At 48.8% G+C, this 18,798-nt stretch overlaps 3 protein-coding genes across 4 annotated transcripts in view; 2 read left to right on the forward strand and 1 right to left on the reverse strand.

Annotated features, from left to right (window-relative positions):
- Positions 1 to 2,176: 2,176 nt before the first annotated feature.
- LOC121305277 (zinc finger protein 135-like) lies at positions 2,177 to 3,863 on the forward strand. The gene has a single exon (XM_041236849.1). It carries the CDS (start codon positions 2,290 to 2,292, stop codon positions 3,775 to 3,777), a length of 1,488 nt encoding a protein of 495 aa, XP_041092783.1. The 5' UTR covers positions 2,177 to 2,289; the 3' UTR covers positions 3,778 to 3,863.
- Positions 3,864 to 5,368: 1,505 nt separating this feature from the next.
- On the forward strand, positions 5,369 to 8,049 carry LOC121305308 (gastrula zinc finger protein XlCGF7.1-like). 2 transcript variants are annotated; one of them, XM_041236917.1, is made up of 2 exons: positions 5,369 to 5,422; positions 6,811 to 8,049. In XM_041236917.1, exon 2 carries the CDS (start codon positions 6,864 to 6,866, stop codon positions 7,704 to 7,706), a length of 843 nt encoding a protein of 280 aa, XP_041092851.1. In that variant the 5' UTR covers positions 5,369 to 5,422; positions 6,811 to 6,863; the 3' UTR covers positions 7,707 to 8,049. The 2 variants fall into 2 exon arrangements, with proteins under 2 accessions (XP_041092851.1, XP_041092849.1); XM_041236915.1 differs by having other exon boundaries at positions 5,375 to 5,572.
- Positions 8,050 to 9,277: 1,228 nt separating this feature from the next.
- Positions 9,278 to 18,798, reverse strand: part of ngdn (neuroguidin, EIF4E binding protein) — a 10,449-nt gene continuing 928 nt past the window's right edge. The window contains exons 2-11 of the mRNA XM_041236937.1: positions 14,369 to 14,428; positions 13,712 to 13,783; positions 13,421 to 13,558; positions 13,014 to 13,098; positions 12,828 to 12,880; positions 11,908 to 12,025; positions 11,137 to 11,311; positions 10,761 to 10,917; positions 10,075 to 10,135; positions 9,278 to 9,471 (exon numbers count right to left, since the gene is read on the reverse strand). Of these exons, the coding sequence (XP_041092871.1) occupies positions 9,455 to 9,471; positions 10,075 to 10,135; positions 10,761 to 10,917; positions 11,137 to 11,311; positions 11,908 to 12,025; positions 12,828 to 12,880; positions 13,014 to 13,098; positions 13,421 to 13,558; positions 13,712 to 13,783; positions 14,369 to 14,428 (936 nt within the window). The 3' untranslated portion in view covers positions 9,278 to 9,454. The remainder of the gene's footprint in view (positions 9,472 to 10,074; positions 10,136 to 10,760; positions 10,918 to 11,136; positions 11,312 to 11,907; positions 12,026 to 12,827; positions 12,881 to 13,013; positions 13,099 to 13,420; positions 13,559 to 13,711; positions 13,784 to 14,368; positions 14,429 to 18,798) is intronic.

The following is an 18,798-nucleotide window of genomic DNA, read 5'->3' on the forward strand; positions in this document are numbered from 1 at the left end:
AGGACTGGATCACACCTGCTTGGGTTTGTGATGATCGCTGCTTTTTCTTAAAAGTCTCTGTGTGTGTGTGTTTCCTTATCGATCACGTAATATTGAGTATTAGGTAATGAATATTTGCTTTGTTACAGACAACAGGCGTTAATCATTAGTAGTCTCTTTGTTTCTCCAAAATAACGAACGTCAAATTTTCTTACTCAAAAAAATCTCATCAACAAACGACAAACACAAAAAAAAAAAAAACCGTTTTACACACCCTCGAGTTTACAGCCAGTTAATTTGACTAGACATGCATTTATATATATATATATATATATATATATATATATATATATATATATATATATATATATATATAAAATAAATGACAATATTTCACAAATATGTTTAATGAAAAGTTTGACTTAAATGTCGTGGCATAGACGAAGTATCCTGCTCAGCGCTCGCAATACGCCGGGAATGAAAATAAACCGAGCGAGAAAAAGGGGGCGAATTAATTAAGATTAAATTTTCACCGCGAGTTTATTTCTCGCCCACTCGTGTTGTATTCTCGGCTTTGTTTTGTTTCCTGCGTGAGTCACATTTCCCTCGGTCCCCCGCAGCTCCAGCCAAACTAAGTTCCGCCTCGATGGCAGAGTTAAAAAAACGGGAGAGAATTAAAAATAAATAAGTTAAAAATCTCTCAAAAAAAAAAAAAAAAAAAAAAACAACAACAACAACAAAAAAAAAAACGTTACAAACAGAGAATTAAAAACACCGTGGGGTCGAGCTTACTGATTACTTATTATTATTAATATGCAAAACGTGTGTCAGAATACTGGATACAACTATGCGTCATTCCTTCGTTGTTATCTTAAATAGAATTGTTAACTAATTGATGAACGAATATATATATATATATATATATATATATATATATATATATATATATATATATATATATATTATATATATATAATAACAGTATTCTGTGTGCTGCTGTCGTCACGACCGGCTTCCCCCTCTAAAGGGACTACAGATCCCACAATCCAGTTCGGTGCAAAACCGGAGGGCCGGTTGGAAACGTTCGTGTTGTTTTAGGACAGAGAATCCGGTGCGGATCGAGACAAAAAAATGGTGAGCTTAGCACGCCTAGCCGTTTTCCAATTTCAATGCATCTATAAAAGTTACGTAGTCTATCTATTCTATCTATCTATCTATCTATCTATCTATCTATATATATATATATATATATATATATATATATATATAGATATATAAAATTCATTTTTGTACATGCAATTATCAGTGATATATTCATAGTTGCATAGGCATGTGCTGATGTAGTATTGTCGTTGTTGTTATTTATTGATTTATTTATTTTTAGAAGAAATTCCATGGATTGGCGTCGGTGAGTTTAACTCCCTAAAATTGTGTTTAAATAAAGACCCGCGCTGCTCCCGGGAAGAATGACGTCATGGGTTGCCTTCAGCTGAACCACAGATAATTGCATTGTTGTTATTATTATTATTATTATTATTATTATTATTATTATATTATAAGTAATACTACGCAAATTTTAACTGGAGCTAAAAGCTGGTAGTGAAACCTGGACTGGATCACGCTGCTGTGCAATAGGAGTCCGATTCCCAGCCCTGTGTGTGGTTTTAAGAGAGAAACACGTTTTATCATTGTTGAACTGGAGCTGCTATTTTTAAAGAGGTAGTAAAAATCGCTGCGACCGTTTGAAGCCGATTTAATTGACAAACAAACAAACAAACAGCTGCTGCTTCTTCAATGGGAGTCATTCGCTTATGCACAGGGAAGCTCATTTTATAAGGACGCCACCCGGGGGAGTTTTGATTCAATCAATCAATCAATCAATCAATCTTTATTTTATATAGCGCCTTTCATAGCGGAGCACCGTCACAAAGCGCTTTGCAAGATGCAGCAACAACAAGAAAATCCATAATACTTCAAGTACAGAGAAATGCAGACTACATGATATACAGTGGAAAGAGCAGAATACAGGATAGCAGCAGAATACATGAAATAATGCATTAAATACAGTGGAAAGAGCAGAATACAGGATAGCAGCATAATACATGAAATAGTGCATTAAATACAGTGGAAAGAGCAGAATACAGGATAGCAGCAGAATACATGAAATAGTGCATTAAATACAGTGGAAAGAGCAGAATACAGGATAGCAGCAGAATACATGAAATAGAGCATTAAATGTGTTTGTTTTTAATGCAGGGGGGGTGCGTCAAATAAGCTGCCCTGCCTTGCGAGGTTCAGGTGGGATCCGAGATGGAGCCAGTCAAAGAGGAGGCTACAGAAGGGGGACAGGTCCATGTTAAAGAAGAGGCCGCTGAATTTGACCCGGTCCACGTCAAAGAGGAGATCCCTGAGCTGGTCGTCGTTCAGATTGAGTACCCAGGACTGGAGCCCGTCAAAGAGGAGTGGGCAGATTTGGGACCTGCCACCAGCGGGGCGGAGGAGCTTGCTCAAGTGGAAAGCGTCCAGTTGGAAGACGAGGGCGCCGGAGAAGGGGCTCGAGGTCTCGGCTCCGAGCCGGCGGCCGGCCGCTCTGACAGCGACCGCGGGGGCCGGTGGTGCCCCGAGTGTGGGAAGACTTTCAAGCATGCGCACAGCCTCAAGGTGCACCAGCGCATTCACACGGGAGAGAAACCGTACGCCTGCCCCGAGTGCGGCAAGAGCTTCCGGCAGCCGGGCCACCTGAAGGACCACCAGCGAGTCCACACGGGGGAGAGGCCTCACCAGTGCGCCGACTGCGGGAAAGCATTCAGCTACCTGGGGCACCTGAAAGACCACGAGCGCACCCACACTGGCGCCAGGCCCTTCGCTTGTTCGGCGTGCGGGAAGAGCTTCAGCCGGCTGGGCTACCTCAAAGACCACCAGAGGATCCACACGGGGGTCAGGCCATACGTCTGCCCCCAGTGCGGGAAGAGCTTCAGCCGGCTGGGGCACTTCAAAGACCACCAGAGGATCCACACGGGGGTCAGGCCGTACGTCTGCCCGCAGTGTTCGAAGAGCTTCAACGAACTGGGTTCGCTGAAAAAGCACAGGCTGGTTCACAGCGGGCTGAAGCCCTACCGCTGCGTCGCAGCTGCCTGCGGGAAGAGCTTCAGCCAGCTGGGTAACTTGAATCGGCACTTGCTGACCCACACAGCCCGGGAGTCCACCGACCGTTGCCCCGACTGCGGGAAAAATTTCTCAGACAACAGGAGCTTGGAGAGGCACCTTATGGCTCTCTGTGGCGCCAAGACGCATCTCTGCCCGGACTGTGGGAAAAGCTTTACCAAGCCTGGCGGGCTGACGAGGCACCGTTTGGTCCACACCGGCGAAAAGCGCTACCTCTGCGCGGATTGCGGGAAGAGTTTCCGGGATCTGTACTGCCTTAAAATCCACCGCCGCATCCACACGGGAGAGGATCTGTTTTCCTGCCCTGAATGCGGGAAAAATTTCAACCTCCACCGCAGCTTGAAAATTCACCAGCAGCTGCACACGGGGCTGAAACCGTATTCCTGCCAGGAATGTGGGAAGAGTTTTTCCAAGCCGGGATGCCTGAAGAGGCACCAGCGCATCCACACCGGAGCGAAGCCGTATCACTGCGCTGACTGCGGGAAGAGTTTCAGGCATCTGAACACTTTCAAGGTCCACCAGCAGATTCACACCGGGGTGAAACCCTACAGCTGCGAGGACTGCGGGAAGAGTTTCCGACACACGCACACGTTTAAAAAACACAGGCAGGCTCACGCGAGCGCGAACGCATAGTCGCTCGCACACGCAACCAGCTCCGTGAAGGATTTATTATTATTATTATTATTATTATTATTATTGAGTCACTCAGCAGACACTTTTATTTAATTATAAATTTGTAATCAATTATTCTACATTTTTAAGTACCTAAAATATCATTTTCTCTTTTTTTGTTTTTCTTATGTAATTTATAAAGGCTTCTATAGAGGATCCAGCACCCTCTAGTGGTTATATTTATATATAACCACTAGATGGCGCTGGATCTTCTATAGAAGCCCTTACAAATGATGTGTTTATTTAAGGTGTCTAGTGAAGTCATTGAGAGTTCAGTTAGAATGAAACCCAGTAGACACACAGGGGTCTGGAGGAACAGTTTGGAAACCACTGTATTAGTTTATTAATTCCCAGTAAAATAATACAGGTTTACATACGATTCTTAACAGTGGTTAAGTTTCTGTGGAGTGTAACTGAGTACCGAGTTCAGTGTAGGCTGGCTGTGTTTTCAGGAATGTATTACATTTTAACAAGAGTTTTGAGTTGCTTATCTGTTTTGACTTAAATAAATAAATAAAATGAAAAAAAAATTAACCCATGTGTTTCCAAATTTACTAATATATATATATATATATATATATATATCTATATATATATATATATAATATATAAAAATTAGTATTGTAAAGCTTATTTTAGAGAGAAAATTTCTCTACACAAAAAAAACAAAGATATTTGGTTTTACACGAAGTTAAAGAAATCTTTGTTTGCAAGCCCTGCTTTCAGCCTGGCTTGCACTTCCTGGATCAGTTTCACCTGGAGGCTGACCTTTTCCCCCACCCCCTTCACGGGCTTCTTTCCTGTCACTGACCAATCAGCTGCTTCCCCTACTGACTGACATGCTTTCACCCAATGACAGACTTCCTGGAAGGCAAGGCAAGGAGGGAGGCTTGCTGATCCAGCTGTTAAATGAAAAGGGTCTTGATTCCAGGAGGTTCAAATCCCGGCTGAGCCACCGACCCCGTGTGTGCGTGTGTGTGTGGGTGTGGGTGGTGTGGGGGTGTCGGGGGCCCCCCCTGGGACCCTTTCAGAGTCTCAGAAGGAATGTGTTTCCTGTAAACTCACTGAAGACCCTTTTGTGGAAATAGTAAGAATTCATTCATCTCTCTCTCTCTCTCTCTCTCTCTCTCTCTCTCTCTCTCTCTCTCTCTCTCTAATCATCTTTTTGCCAAATTTGAAGATTTATATAAAATCTAAATATAATTTAGGCCCACATTTAAACGGAGTATTGACAAATAAAAATAGATATTCTTTATTATTATTATTATTATTATTATTATTATTATTATTATTATTATTATTTATAGGGGGTTGTGGTCTAGACGTGCAGGAATTGAATAATATTATCACATAGATGGCTTAACGTAATTATCAGGAAGTCCTTCGACGACTAATAGAGGGGGATTCCCCTAAGAACTATATTGCTATATTATTATTATTATTATTATTATTATTTTATTATTATTATTATTATTATTGGAGACTTACGACGCTGAAAAACATTAAAAGGTGGAACTAGTGTTTCGGGAGCCGATCCGCCGAGCGGAGTGTTGGCAGCGGGACTCCGGACAGGAAGAGGCTGACGGCGGTGTTTACTGCGGCGACGGTTTGAAGTTGTTTGTTTGTTTGTTTGTTTGTTTGTTTTGTGTTTTTATTTTATTTTTTTAAACTGGCTTTTCTGCTGCTGGCTGTATCAAGCTCGCTGGCAGAGTTGTTTTATTTTGGCGGACGGAACCGGACCCGGGCTGACGCGCAGGTGCAGGAGAACAAAACACACCAATATCTGATAAATATATTTAAAAAAACAAACAAACAAACAAACAAAAACCCGGTTGTGGTTGAAATTAGGGTGTAATAATCTAATAATCGGGCTACTAATCGATTATGCCTGACCGGGACGCTGTAAATTCGTGGGTCGCGTTTGTTTTTTGGACGCCCGACAGAGGCAGCGATCCTAAATTCAGTTGCGTTTTATATTAATGCCCGTGGATGAGATTTAATATCTGCTGATCCGTGCCTGCTTTCACTAGGCGTGAAGAGAAATAAAGACTCCCGCTGCACAGCAGTGTGATCCAGTCCTGCTTTCACTAGGAGTTTAATAATCAGACTCCCGCTGCACAGCAGTGTGATCCAGTCCTGCTTTCACTAGGAGTTTAATAATCAGACTCCCGCTGCACAGCAGTGTGATCCAGTCCTGCTTTCACTAGGAGTTTAATAATCAGACTCCCGCTGCACAGCAGTGTGATCCAGTCCTGCTTTCACTAGGAGTTTAATAATCAGACTCCCGCTGCACAGCAGTCCTGCTTTCACTAGGAGTTTAATAATCAGACTCCCGCTGCACAGCAGTGTGATCCAGTCCTGCTTTCACTAGGAGTTTAATAATCAGACTCCCGCTGCACAGCAGTGTGATCCAGTCCTGGTTTCACTAGGAGTTTAATAAGCAGACTCCCGCTGCACAGCTGGTGTGGATCCAGTCCTGGTTTCACTAGGAGTTTAATAATCAGACTTCCGCTGCACAGCAGTCTTATTACCGGCCCTCCCGCTGCACAGCAGTGTGATCCATTCCTGGTTTCACTAGGAGTTTAATAATCAGACTGCAGTTGATCCAGTCCTTTTTTCACTAGGAGTTTAATAATCAGACTTTTATCTGAGTTTGTCCACCACTGGGAGTTTATAAAAAGTGTTTTTTCACTGTGTTGTGTAATAATGCAGAGGTGGTGGTGGGTGTGCAGTAGGTGTTTCAGGATACCAGCCTCTGTGTGTAGTGTGTGTGTGTGTGTGTGTGTGTATATATATACACACACACACACACACACACACACAACGGATCTCAGATTCTATCACAAAACTTAAAACCTGCTCAGAAAATGATTGCAAACCGTTTACACCATTAAAAAAAAAACTGAAGCTTGGTGTCCTTTAACACTAGAGATCTAGCAATGCTTAATCTGCACCATCTTTTATTAGAATTGTTTTTTAAATCTTTCCCCCCAGGTCTTGGGTGAGAGGGAGGAGGGGTCGTCCCGGCAACGGAGCGAGGCACGGAGATGGAACAGGTCCGCATCAAAGAAGAATCGGCCGAACCGGTCCGAGTGAAACAAGAGCCGCCGGAACCAGAACCCGTCTGCGCTGACCAGGGCTCTCCCGAGGCGCCCTGCGTCAAAGAGGAGATTTACGAAGTGCAGCTCGTCCGCGTCAAAGAAGAGGCCGCCGAGCCCGATGCTTCTGCCCAGGCACCGGGGAGCGACTCGGGAGAGGAAGGGGAGCCTCAATCCGGGGCGAACGGGCCAGGCTGCGGGCTGGAACCGCGGCACCGCTGCCCCGTGTGCGGGAAGGGTTTCCGTCTCCTGCACGGCTTCAAAAAGCACCTGCAGACGCACAGCGGCGAGAAACCTCACGCCTGCCCCGACTGTGGCCGCCGCTTCGGCCAGGCCGGGCAGCTGAAGACGCACCAGCGCATTCACACGGGCGCCAAGCCTTACCCGTGCCCGGACTGCGGGCAGAGCTTCCGCCACTCCAACAGCCTCAAGGTTCACCGGCAGCTGCACTCGGGCGGGCGACCCTTTGGCTGCGAAGACTGCGGGAAGCGGTTTGGGCGGCCGGCCCACCTGAAGTCTCACCGCTTGGTTCATTCCGGGGAGAGGCCCTTTCGCTGTGGCGAGTGCGGGAACAGTTTCAGGAACTCGTTCAGCTACAAGCAGCACCAGGTGACGCACGCGGGCACCAAGCCCTGCGAGTGCCCCGACTGCGGCAAGCGGTTCAGTCAGGTAGGGAGCCTGAAGAGGCACAGGCGCTTGCACACAGGGGAGCGCCCGTACCACTGCCCAGCCTGCGGGCAGAGCTTCACTTACTCCCAGAAGCTGAAGACTCACAGCTGCAACCTGGAATGATTTGGAAGCGATCCACTGAAATTGTGATGTTTTTATCGATGCCCGCCCCAGTTTCTCTACAAAAGTATGTATGTGTGACATATATATCTATCTAGCTGTGGCTAAAAGCTTTGCATCAGCAGTAATTTTAGGATTGAGACTTCTTTTAAGAAAAACAAACTATATAAACAGTTCAGATCTTTTATTTAACGTTCTGTATTCAAAAAAACTACTAAATTATAGGAAGTAGTCTACTGGAAGCTATGGTAGCAGTCAGTTTTTTCAAGGTGAAGTATCTGGAAAACTACAAACCGCTGGGTGTGCAATTCAATATGTTAACAAGGGAACATTATTCAGCAGCTTTCACTGGACTCTATGAAGCTGAGGGAGTTCATTCTATATAGAGGGGGTGCAATTCAATATGTTAACAAGGGAACATTATTCAGCAGCTTTCACTGGACTCTATGAAGCTGAGGGAGTTCATTCTATATAGAGGGGGTGCAATTCAATATGTTAACAAGGGAACATTATTCAGCAGCTTCACTGGACTCTATGAAGCTGAGGGAGTTCATTCTATATAGAGGGGGTGCAATTCAATATGTTAACAAGGGAACATTATTCAGCAGCTTTCACTGGACTCTATGAAGCTGAGGGAGTTCATTCTATATAGAGGGGGTGCAATTCAATATGTTAACAAGGGAACATTATTCAGCAGCTTTCACTGGACTCTATGAAGCTGAGGGAGTTCATTCTATATAGAGGGGGTGCAATTCAATATGTTAACAAGGGAACATTATTCAGCAGCTTTCACTGGACTCTATGAAGCTGAGGGAGTTCATTCTATATAGAGGGGGTGCAATTCAATATGTTAACAAGGGAACATTATTCAGCAGCTTTCATTCAACTCAAGTAAAATTAATTCATTTCTGCTGATGCAAAACGTTTGGGCACAGCTGCATAGTGTACTCATGGTAATAAATGCGTATTGTCTTTCACAGTATTCTGATAGTTGTCTAATGCACAAATAACCCCCAACTATTGAAGTCTGCTGCATGTGGACTCCACTGTAAATTAACAGTATTTAAAATCAAGCTTATCGACTGCTGATGCAAAACGTCCATTCACAGCTGCATAACATCAACAATAAATGCGTATCCTCTTTCACAGTATTGTGATAGTTGTCTAATGCACAAATAACCCCCAACTATTGAAGTCTGCTGCATGTCCTGCTCCACTGTAAATTAACAGTATTTAAAATCAAGCTTATCGACTTGTGAAATCTCCATTCAATAAGACATAACAAACTGATCCTTGATTGTAGATTACTTGCACAATCCTCAAGGTTTCAGGGCTTTAATAATCAGACTCCCGCTGCACAGCAGTGTGATCCAGTCCTGCTTTCACTAGGAGTTTAATAATAAGACACACCTGAGCTTGTTAGCTAGACACACTGGGGGCTGATCAAGCTGGTAGTAAAACCTGGACTGGATCACACTGCTGAGGAGCGGGAGTCCATTTCCCAGCCCTGGGTTGAAAGACACAAAAATTGGGCTTACCAATCTGGGGAGAAAATAAATATAAAAAAAAAAAAAAAAAAAACTGAAATTCTGAGCAACGGCAAGAGTTTGAGGAAAAGATGACAAAAACAGAATTTTTTTTTTTTTTTTTGCATGAAAGATTTATTCTTGGATAAAACAGCACAGCACTTCCACACACACACACACACTCCAGATGCATTTTCAAAGAGATTCTGGCTTCTCTTCATCTGCTTATCGACGCTTGAAAACTGAAACAAACAAACAAACATTATAAACGTCTGTCTTGGTCAGCAGCAACAGCAAACACACATCCCCTGCAGGGCTGGGAAATGGACTCCCGCTCCTCAGCAGTGTGATCCAGTCCAGGTTTTACTACCAGCTTGATCAGCCCCCAGTGTGTCTAGCTAACAAGCTCAGGTGTGTCTTATTAAACTCCTAGTGAAAGCAGGACTGGATCACACCGCTGCTAAGGAGCAGGAGTCTGATTTCTCTCCCTGGGGCCAAAAGTTTTGCATCAGCTAGAATTTTAGGCTTTAAACTGTCTTTTAAAAAAAATCATTCTATATAGAGGAGGTGCAATTCAGTATGTTAACAAGGGAACATTATTCAGCAGCTTTCACTGGACTCTGAGGTAAAGGCAGGAGTAGCTGCACCATTTCTCTATTTGACTTGGTGTTTTTGTGGCTTATATTAATTTATAGCTTAGTTCCATGTTATTTCAAAACAGACAGAGATAGAGAGAGAGAGAGAGAGAGAGAGAGAGAGAGACACACACAGACACAGAGGCACACACAAAAAAACAGACACATGACAGACAGACGGGGACAGAGACACACACAGAGGTCACTTACCCTTCTTTTTGGTTTTCTTTTTCATTCCCTTCTTCTTCTTTGGTCTGGGATTCCCAAGATCCTGGATAGAGAGAGACAGACACACACTGTTAGCATATAAACACACACACACAGGCTTTAAAAGAACACCCAAAATAAAATCCTGGGTCTCCCAGCTTCCATTCGAACTGAGCTCTCAATTACTGAACGAGACCCTCAATTGAACGGAGAATTTGCTTCAACCCTCAGCGGTCCATTTACTCGGCGCTCGTCAGGCGCGTCGGGTCCAATTTATTTTCACGCGCTGTTTAAAATATTTTTTCCGAGTAAACAGGTTTAACAGGCCCTGCATATCAACAGCACACTCAGTACTGTATCTCCAGCCAAGCCCCACCCCTTGATCGCTGTATTTTTCAATAATGTGATCCAAGTCATTATTTTATTAGTGTAACATCTCAAAAAACTCTGCACGTGTCTGTGATGTTCTGAGCGCTGGGTACATAAGCAGCTCTCTGCACGTATAGCTGCTGACAACAGGGAGCGGACTTCTACATTAGTTCTAGATCGTTCTAGACCCTGTCAACACTAGTTAAGACACTGGGTCCTCGTTGCGTCTCGTTCTGCATTATTTTTTTGGGTCGTCCTAGACTCTCTCTCTCTTCGCAGTTCTCGCTGTACCGGTTCTAGATGGTTCTAGGCTGTCTCACCGCTCCGGCGTTCTCTCCCCCAGTCAGGGCGCTGATGTCGCGGAAGTGCGTCAGCGAGCGGAGCTGGGAAGTCATTCCCAGCATGCCCCTCTTCCGGGAGATTCGCTCCTTCTTGGACAGGTTCAGACGGACCATCATGGACTCTTCATACAGGCGCCTGGGAGCAACAAACAGACACAATTAATGCAATACACAACACAATTAATACAGTACACAGAATTAATACAACACAACAAACGCAATACAACACACAGAATTAATACAATACAAAACATAGAATACAATACATTGACACACACACAGCATTGGCACACACAGAGCAGTGACACACGTGGACTCCTGTCCTGTGATTGGGTGCTTGTGGTTACTGGCTCACCTGTGCTGCTCCTCCTGGCCCTGTCTGGCCGAGGTGAAGTCCTGGTGTTCCCGGATCTCCTCCGGAGCGTCGGAATACTGCTCCCGGAGCTCTCTGATCACGGAGCTGCTCAGCGCTCTCTTCTTCGCTCGCTCCAGGACTTGCTTCTGTCTATCTGCGTCCGTCTGGTCACCATCTGAAACAAGAAGCAAACTGCATAACCAGGTCAACACAGCGCTGGAAATAAAGACTCCCGCTGCACAGCAGTGTGATGCAGTCCTGGTTTCACTAGGAGTTTAATAATCAGACTCCCGCTGCACAGCAGTGTGATCCAGTCCTGCTTTCACTAGGAGTTTAATAATCAGACTCCCGCTGCACAGCAGTGTGATCCAGTCCTGCTTTCACTAGGAGTTTAATAATCAGACTCCCGCTGCACAGCAGTGTGATCCAGTCCTGCTTTCACTAGGAGTTTAATAATCAGACTCCCGCTGCACAGCAGTGTGATCCAGTCCTGCTTTCACTAGGAGTTTAATAATAAGACACACCTGAGCTTGTTAGCTAGACACACTGGGGGCTGATCAAGCTGCTAGTGAAACTTGGACTGGATTACACTTCTGTGCAATAGGAGTCTAATTTTATTTACCAAAGTGATATTAGGCAGATTGTGACAATTACTAAAAACGATATAACTCTGGTGCTTGTCCTATACAATTCTTTTTTTTTTTTTTAATTATTTAATAGCTGAGATATTATAATAGATAAATATATATTATAATTTAAAAAGGAGTTTACCATAAGGCATTGGGGCAAGTCTCGGAGGAACGTACTTCCTGGCAGGGCCGGAGGACTCCCTCTTCCCACAAGCCTCTCCTTCCTCTCCCTCGCTGCCTTCCTCTTCCGAATCACTCAGCTGGACAAGAGGGGGGGGGGGATCTCAAAATCAGCGATTGAATTTTAAGATCATAAAAAAAATCAGCTTGACGGAATTCGAAATCTCAAAAAGAAACGGGCTGTAACCAGCAGGACCTGGGTTCAAATCCCAGCTCAGCCACTGTGTGTGACCCCGAGCAGGTCACTGAACCTCCTTGTGCTGCGTCTTTGGGGTGAGACGTTGTTGTAAGAGACTCTGCAGCTGATGCATAGCTCACAAGCCCTAGTCTCTCTGTAAGCTCATATAGGCGTCTGCCAAGTAAACCAATAATAATTAATGATCAGGAGCCAGGAGTTTGAGCAACCAAGCCCGTCTGAATTATCTTCCAACTGAGCTTTGCTAACATCCAGCTATGCACATGTTTAACCCCAAACTCCTGGCTCCTGCAATATTAATAATACTAGACTTCATTGAGGGGAGCTCTGAACCCCAGGACTGGGTGCAGCAGCAGCAGCAGGGCTAGTGTGAGTTTGTAACCCTGCTCAAACTCCTGGCTCCTGATCATTGCAATATTAATAATACTAGACTTCATTGAGGGGAGCTCTGAACCCCAGGACTGGGTGCAGCAGCAGCAGGGCTAGTGTGAGTTTGTAACCCTGCTCAAACTCCTGGCTCCTGATCATTGCAATATTAATAATACTAACAGACTTCATTGAGGGGAGCTCTGAACCCCAGGACTGGGTGCAGCAGCAGGATGCTCCTGGAAATGAAGAAAGGCAGACAGGCAAAGGTATGATGTCCTGAAGGGAGATGAAGGGAGTCAATGGGGGGGGGGTGGTACCTTGCTGAGCAGGTTCTCTGGGTTCGGTTTGAAGTGGAGCGGATCATTCTCTCCTGGAATGAGAAACAATTCACCATCAAACCCTGCAGGGCTGGCAAAGAGACAAACACCTTAAGATCTTAAAATCAGGGAGGTATATTTTATCTGTTGATTTTTTTTTTTAGCTCATGAAATGCGAATTCTCACCCAGGGTTCCAGTTACTGCTGTCCGCACCAGTTTGTCGATCTGGTATTTCAGCTTCTGATCAATCGGCCTCATCTTCTCCAGCACCTAGTGGGGGGGGGGGGGGGGGGACACACATGGGGACCGGCTTAACCATCGCAAGCAGAAGGTGCGTGTCATCATCACACCCATGCGCACACACACAGTGGCAGCCAGTTTGCGTGACACAACGCACTGGAAGCAGGTGGAGGACTCTTAACTTGCAACACCAAGAAATGAACGGTCACTTTCAGTGCACACAGGAAGTGGGAGGGGTACAGTTTTTGCGTTACACACAGGAAGTGGGGTGGGGGGGGGTTCGGTTTGTGCGTTACACACAGGAAGTGGGGGGCACAGCTGGTGTGTCACACACAGGGGGCGCTCTTGTTACCGTTCGCAGTTCCAGCAGCCTCTCAATGCCACTGTCTCCTCTCAGGCTCCTCCCCTCCACCTTCTTCAGCAGCAGGTGGGTCAGATCCTGCAGGTAGAGCAGAAGCAGCTGGTAGCGCAGCTCCAGGAAACTGAGCCCCTGAAATCAGAGAGAGAGAGAAAGAGAGAGTCACCCGACACACACGGGCACTGAGAGACACACTGCACTGTAAACATAACACAAATAATTCCTTTTTTAAATTCTTCAGATCTGGGTTTGAGCACCGAGAACCCCCCCCCCCCCCCCCCTTACCTTGGCTGTTTGGTACATCCCATTTCTCACTCTCTTTATCAAACCCTGGACGTGTCTGGTAACCGAGGCAACCTGCAACAAAGAGGAGGAATAATCTAGGACCTCACACAGAATGGGGAGAGAGGGGCGGGGGGTGCTCAAACGTGAAACATTTCTACATCAAATGCAATTTATTTATTTATTAACATTGAGCACACGTTCTGCTTTGAAGAGCCTCCTAACGTTTTAATGCAGTGACAATCTAACAAAAACAAAACAGTATCCCACTGCAGTGGGACCAGACATATAAAAATCTGGTTTTGAAATCCCATTTACACACAGCTGTGAGAAGGACTACATTCACACACCTTTGAGATCCAGCTTTTATCAGAGAGCTCCCCTTGTTCAGAAAGATGCAGGGCACTAATGTTTTGTGACGGAGCAGGCCGCCTGCGATTTATTTACAGATCAACACGTCAAATTATCCTTCAACCTGTCTCACCGCTGCAGACCTCAAACTGACTCTGGAGAGAGGAGCACTCACAGTTCTGAATTGCGTGGAGACGCCCAGCCACACCACAGGGGGGCGTTGGTGAGCCAAGGAATCCCCAAGCCAATCAAACCCCTACCCCCATTAACCAGAGGTCCTTCCCTCTCACAGGCACAGTTTAGTCTCACCTGCTCAGTGAGATTGTTTAGAAGAGTCACAGCAACAGGAAGGTCCTTTTCCAACAGCTCCTAAAAGCAGAGCAAAGCAGACGCGTTACAAAGACAGGGCAGGAGGAAATTCGACCGCTTTCTGGGGAGGGGAGGGGATCCTGCATAAACGATTAACAATGAATTATTCTGCACTGTGATACTTTGTATTACTAATAATAATAATAATGCAGAAATCCCGATTATCAGTATATAGATTAGGCGGCACCTACTATTACCCGAATTAGTTTTAAATGAAAATACGTACAAAATTTGGCATATCCAGCTGAGAACTGGCACACCGAGTTTAAGATTGAAGTTTTAATTAGGGTTTGGGGTTAGGTGAGAATGCAGGGAATAAATACAATGACGCAGAAAACGAGCGGATTACAGAGTTTGAAAAACGGAGCTGCGTCACAATGTGAAAGCTATTCGTGTATTTGTTAATCGTGAACTTTAGCAGGGTTAAGATTGGGAATTATGGAAAACGACTTGATTTTGAATTTTTGTTTTACTGATTGGTGTCAGGGGTGAAGGCAACGTTTGAGAGAGAGAGAAAGAGAGAGAAAGAGAGAGAGTTTGAGAGTGAGATAGAGGGAAAGAGAGATAGAGAGGAAGAGAGTGAGAAAGAGAGACAGCTATGAAAGCAGGCTGTTTATAATTCGTACGCAAACCTCACTTGTTTGTATCGCTAAACTATGGTGGATCAAACACTAAACGACATTTTAACATAGAGAAGAGTAGCTCTCGATCGCTACGGTTACAACTCCTCTCTGAATATATATATATATATATTATTTTTTAGGGTTGCGTGCACACGAATAACAAACACTGAAAATCATTTCTCAAAATACGCAAGGGGGGGAGGGGAATTAAAAAAATTTAAAAACTCACAGTCGAGTCCGGGCGCCCGCCATCTCCGAGCGAATGAAACACGACGACTACGGCGGCCGCCGAGGAACGCACTGCGTTTAAACAAAACAAAAAAAAAAGCGAACGGGTCGGGGTGCGCAAAGCTGCAACGCGTTTTTCAAACTCCGCTGTTGGTGGAGGGGGGGGGAGGATGTTTTTTCACACTTCGCAGTCCGGGCGCCGTGGAGTTTCGAGGTGGGAGAAAGGGGGAAGAATGAAACCTGGACCGAGGCATGACGACGGCCGAAATAACAGCCGTCAGATGCAGGTCTGTCGAGGGAATGCATGGCCGGGCTGTGACGGGCACACACTGCGTCCCTGCATCCCCAGCTGCTGTATCACTGCACAAGAGCTACCTCTGATTCATACAGCGCCTTTCACTGGGGAGCGAAATCAGACAGAGCTCCCTTTTGCGAAGTTTTCAGGCGAAGTGTGCTAGGTCCCCTACATCCCCAGCTGCTGTACGCAGGGGGGAAGAGCAGGTGTGACTTGTACGTCGGGGGGGGGGGGTCCTCAGTCCTGGGTGAGGGGGAAAACTCTGTGTGGGATCAAAACAGGGAGTGTGTGTGTGTGTGGGTGGAGGGGGGGGGGGGGGGTGTGTTTTTGTGTGGGGGGGGGGGTGTGTGTTCTGTGTTTGTGTGTGTGTGTGTGACTGGACCGAGGCATGCAACCTCAGGACCTCGCTTGCAGGTCTGTCGAGGGAATGCATGGCCGGGCTGTGACGGGCACACACGATATTTTAACGATGTTTTCAGGCGAGCCTGGCCTCGTCCCTGCATCCCCAGCTGCTGTATCACTGCTGGGTGTGAGCTACCTCTGATTGTGTGGTGTGTGTGAGGGGGGGGGTACCAGTGTGAGTGTGTGACCAGAGGTCTCAGTGTGTGGTGTGTGTGTGGTGTGGGGGGGGGGGCCCAGGGTGTGTGTGTGTGTGTGTGTGGGGGGGGGGGGGGGGGGGTGTGGTGTGTGTGTGTGTGAGGGGGGGGGGGTGTGTGTGTGGGTGTGTGTGTGGTGTGGGGTGTGTGGTGGGTGTGTGTGTGTGTGTGTGGGGGGGGGGGGAGGGGTCTCAGTGTGTCACTGTGGGGTGGGGGAGGGGGGTCAGTGTGCATGTGCCCACCCCCCTGTGTCACACACATGTCAGTGTGTGTGTGGGTGTGGGGGGGGGGGGGGGTGTGTGAGTGTGTGTGTGTGTGGTGGGGGGGGGGGGGTGTGTCGTGGGGGGGGGGGGGGTCTGTGTGTGTGTGTGTGGGGGGGGGGGGGGTGTGTGGGGGGGGGGGGGGGTGTGTGTGTGTGTGTGTGGGGGGGGGGGGAGGGTCTCAGTGTGGGTGTGTGTGGGGGGGGGGGGGGGGGGTGTGTGTGTGTGTGGGGGGGTGTCAGGGTGTGTGTGTGTGTGTGTGGGGGGGGGTGTGTGTGAGTGTGGGGGGGGGTGTGTGTGTGTGTGTAGTGTGTGTGGGGGGGGGGGGGGGTACAGTGTGTGGTGGTGTGTCGTGCCGTAGGGGGGGGGGGGTCTCATGTGTGGTGGTGTGGGGGGGGGGGTGTCACAGTGTGTGTGTGTGTGTGTGAGGGGGGGGGTCTCAGTGTGTGTGGGTGGTGTGGTGGGGGGGGGGGGGGTGGGGGCGTCAGTGTGTGTGTGTGTGTGGGGGGGGGGGGGGGGGGGTCAGTGTGTGTGTGTGTGTGTGTGTGTGTCGTGGGTGTGGGTGTGTGTGTGTGTGTGGTGGTGGGGGGGGGGGGGGGGTCTCAGGGGGGTGTGTGTGTGTGGGGGGGGGTGGGTTGTGTGTTGGTGTGTGGGGGGGGGGGGGTCTCTCAGTGTGATTGTGTGTGTGGGGGTGTGGGGGGCGGTGTGTCTCAGGGGGGGGGGGGTGTGTGTGTGTGTCGTGGTGTGTTCAGTGGGTGGGGGTGGTGGGGGGGGGTGGTGTGTGAGGGGGGGGGTCTCTCAGTGTGTGTGTGTGTGGTGGGGGGGGGTGGGGGAGGTGGTGGGGGGGGTGTGTGAGGGGGGGGGGGGGTGTGTGTGTGTGTGGGGGGGTGGGGTGTGTGGGGGGTGTGGGGTGTGTGTGGGGGGGGGTGTGTGGTGTGTGTGTGTGGGTGTGTGTGGGTGTGTGGGGGGGGTGGGGGGTGTGTGGGGGTGTGTGTGTGGTGTGGGGGGGGGGGGTGTGTGTGTGTGTGTGGGGGGGGGGGTCTCAGTGTGTGTGGTCTCGTGTGTGTGTGTGTGTGTGTGTGTGGGGGGGGGGGGGGGTGTCACACACATACACCACACACCCCCACCTGTTCACAGGGTGTGGGTGTGTGTGGGGTGGGGGGGGTCAGGGTGGGGGTGTCAGTGTGGTTTGTGGGGGGGGGGGGGGGTGTGTGGGTGGGGGGGGGGGGGGGGGGGGGGGGGGGGTCTCAGTGTGTGTGTGTGTGTGTGGGGGGGGGGGTCTCAGTGTGTGTGTTTGGGTGTGAGGGGGGGGCTCAGTGTGTGTGGGTGTGTGAGTGTGGGGGGGGGTGTGTGTGTGTTTGTGTGTGGGTGTGTGTGGGGGGGGGGGGTGGGTGAGGGGTGGGTGTGTGTGTGTGTGTGTGTGTGGGGGGGGGGGGGGTGTCAGTGTGTGTGTGTGTGAGGGGGGGGGGTCTAAGTGTGGTGTGTTGTGAGGTGTGGGGGGGATGGGTGTGTGGTGAGGGGGGGGGGTATACCTGGTGTGTGTGGGGGGGGGGGGGTGGGGGGGTGTGTGGGTGTGAGGGGGGGGGGGGGGGGGGGGGTGTCAGTGTCAGTTTGTGGTGTGTGGGTGGTCCTCAGTGTGTGTCCACCCACACACTGCGTGGTGTGGTGAGGGGGTCTCAGTGTGTCCAGTTGTGTGGGGGGAGGGGTAGTCAGGGCTGTGTGTGTGTCAGTGTGGGTGGGTGGGGGGGAGGGGTCTCAGTGTGTGTGGGGGGGGGGGGGGGGGTCTCAGTGTGCTGTGTGGGGGGGGGGGGGGGTGTCTCAGTCACCCACCATGTCCCTGTGTGAGGGGGGAGCCGGGGAGGGTTCTCTCAGGTGGTGGTGGGGGGGGGGGGGTCCCTCAGTGTGTGTGTGTGTGTGTGTGTGTGGTGGGGGGGGTCTGTGTGTGTGTGTGGTGTGTGGTGTGTGTGTGTGTGTGTGTGTGTGTGGGGGGGGGGGGGGGGTCTCAGTGTGTGTGTGTGTGTGTGTGTGTGGGGGGGGGGGGGGAGGGTCTCAGTGTGTGTGTGTGGGGGGGGGGGGGGGGGGTCTCAGTGTGTGTGTGGGGGGGGGGGGGGGGGGGGTGTGTGTGTGGGGAGGGTGGTGTGTGTGTGTGTGTGGGGGGGGGGGGGGGGGGGTCTCAGTGTGTGTGTGTGTGGGGGGGGGGGGGGGGGGGTGTGTGTGTGTGTGGGTGGGGGGGGGGGGGGGGGGTGTGTGGGGGGGGGGGGGGGGGGTCTCATTTTGGGTGTGTGTGTGTGGGGGGGGGGGGGGTGTCTCAGTGTGTGGGACGGGGATCAAGGTCAGTTTCCGTTCCTGAAGGACGGGATCAATCAGT

The sequence above is a fragment of the Polyodon spathula genome, chromosome 42, assembly GCF_017654505.1.
Source record: "Polyodon spathula isolate WHYD16114869_AA chromosome 42, ASM1765450v1, whole genome shotgun sequence".
Lineage (NCBI taxonomy): Eukaryota > Metazoa > Chordata > Actinopteri > Acipenseriformes > Polyodontidae > Polyodon > Polyodon spathula.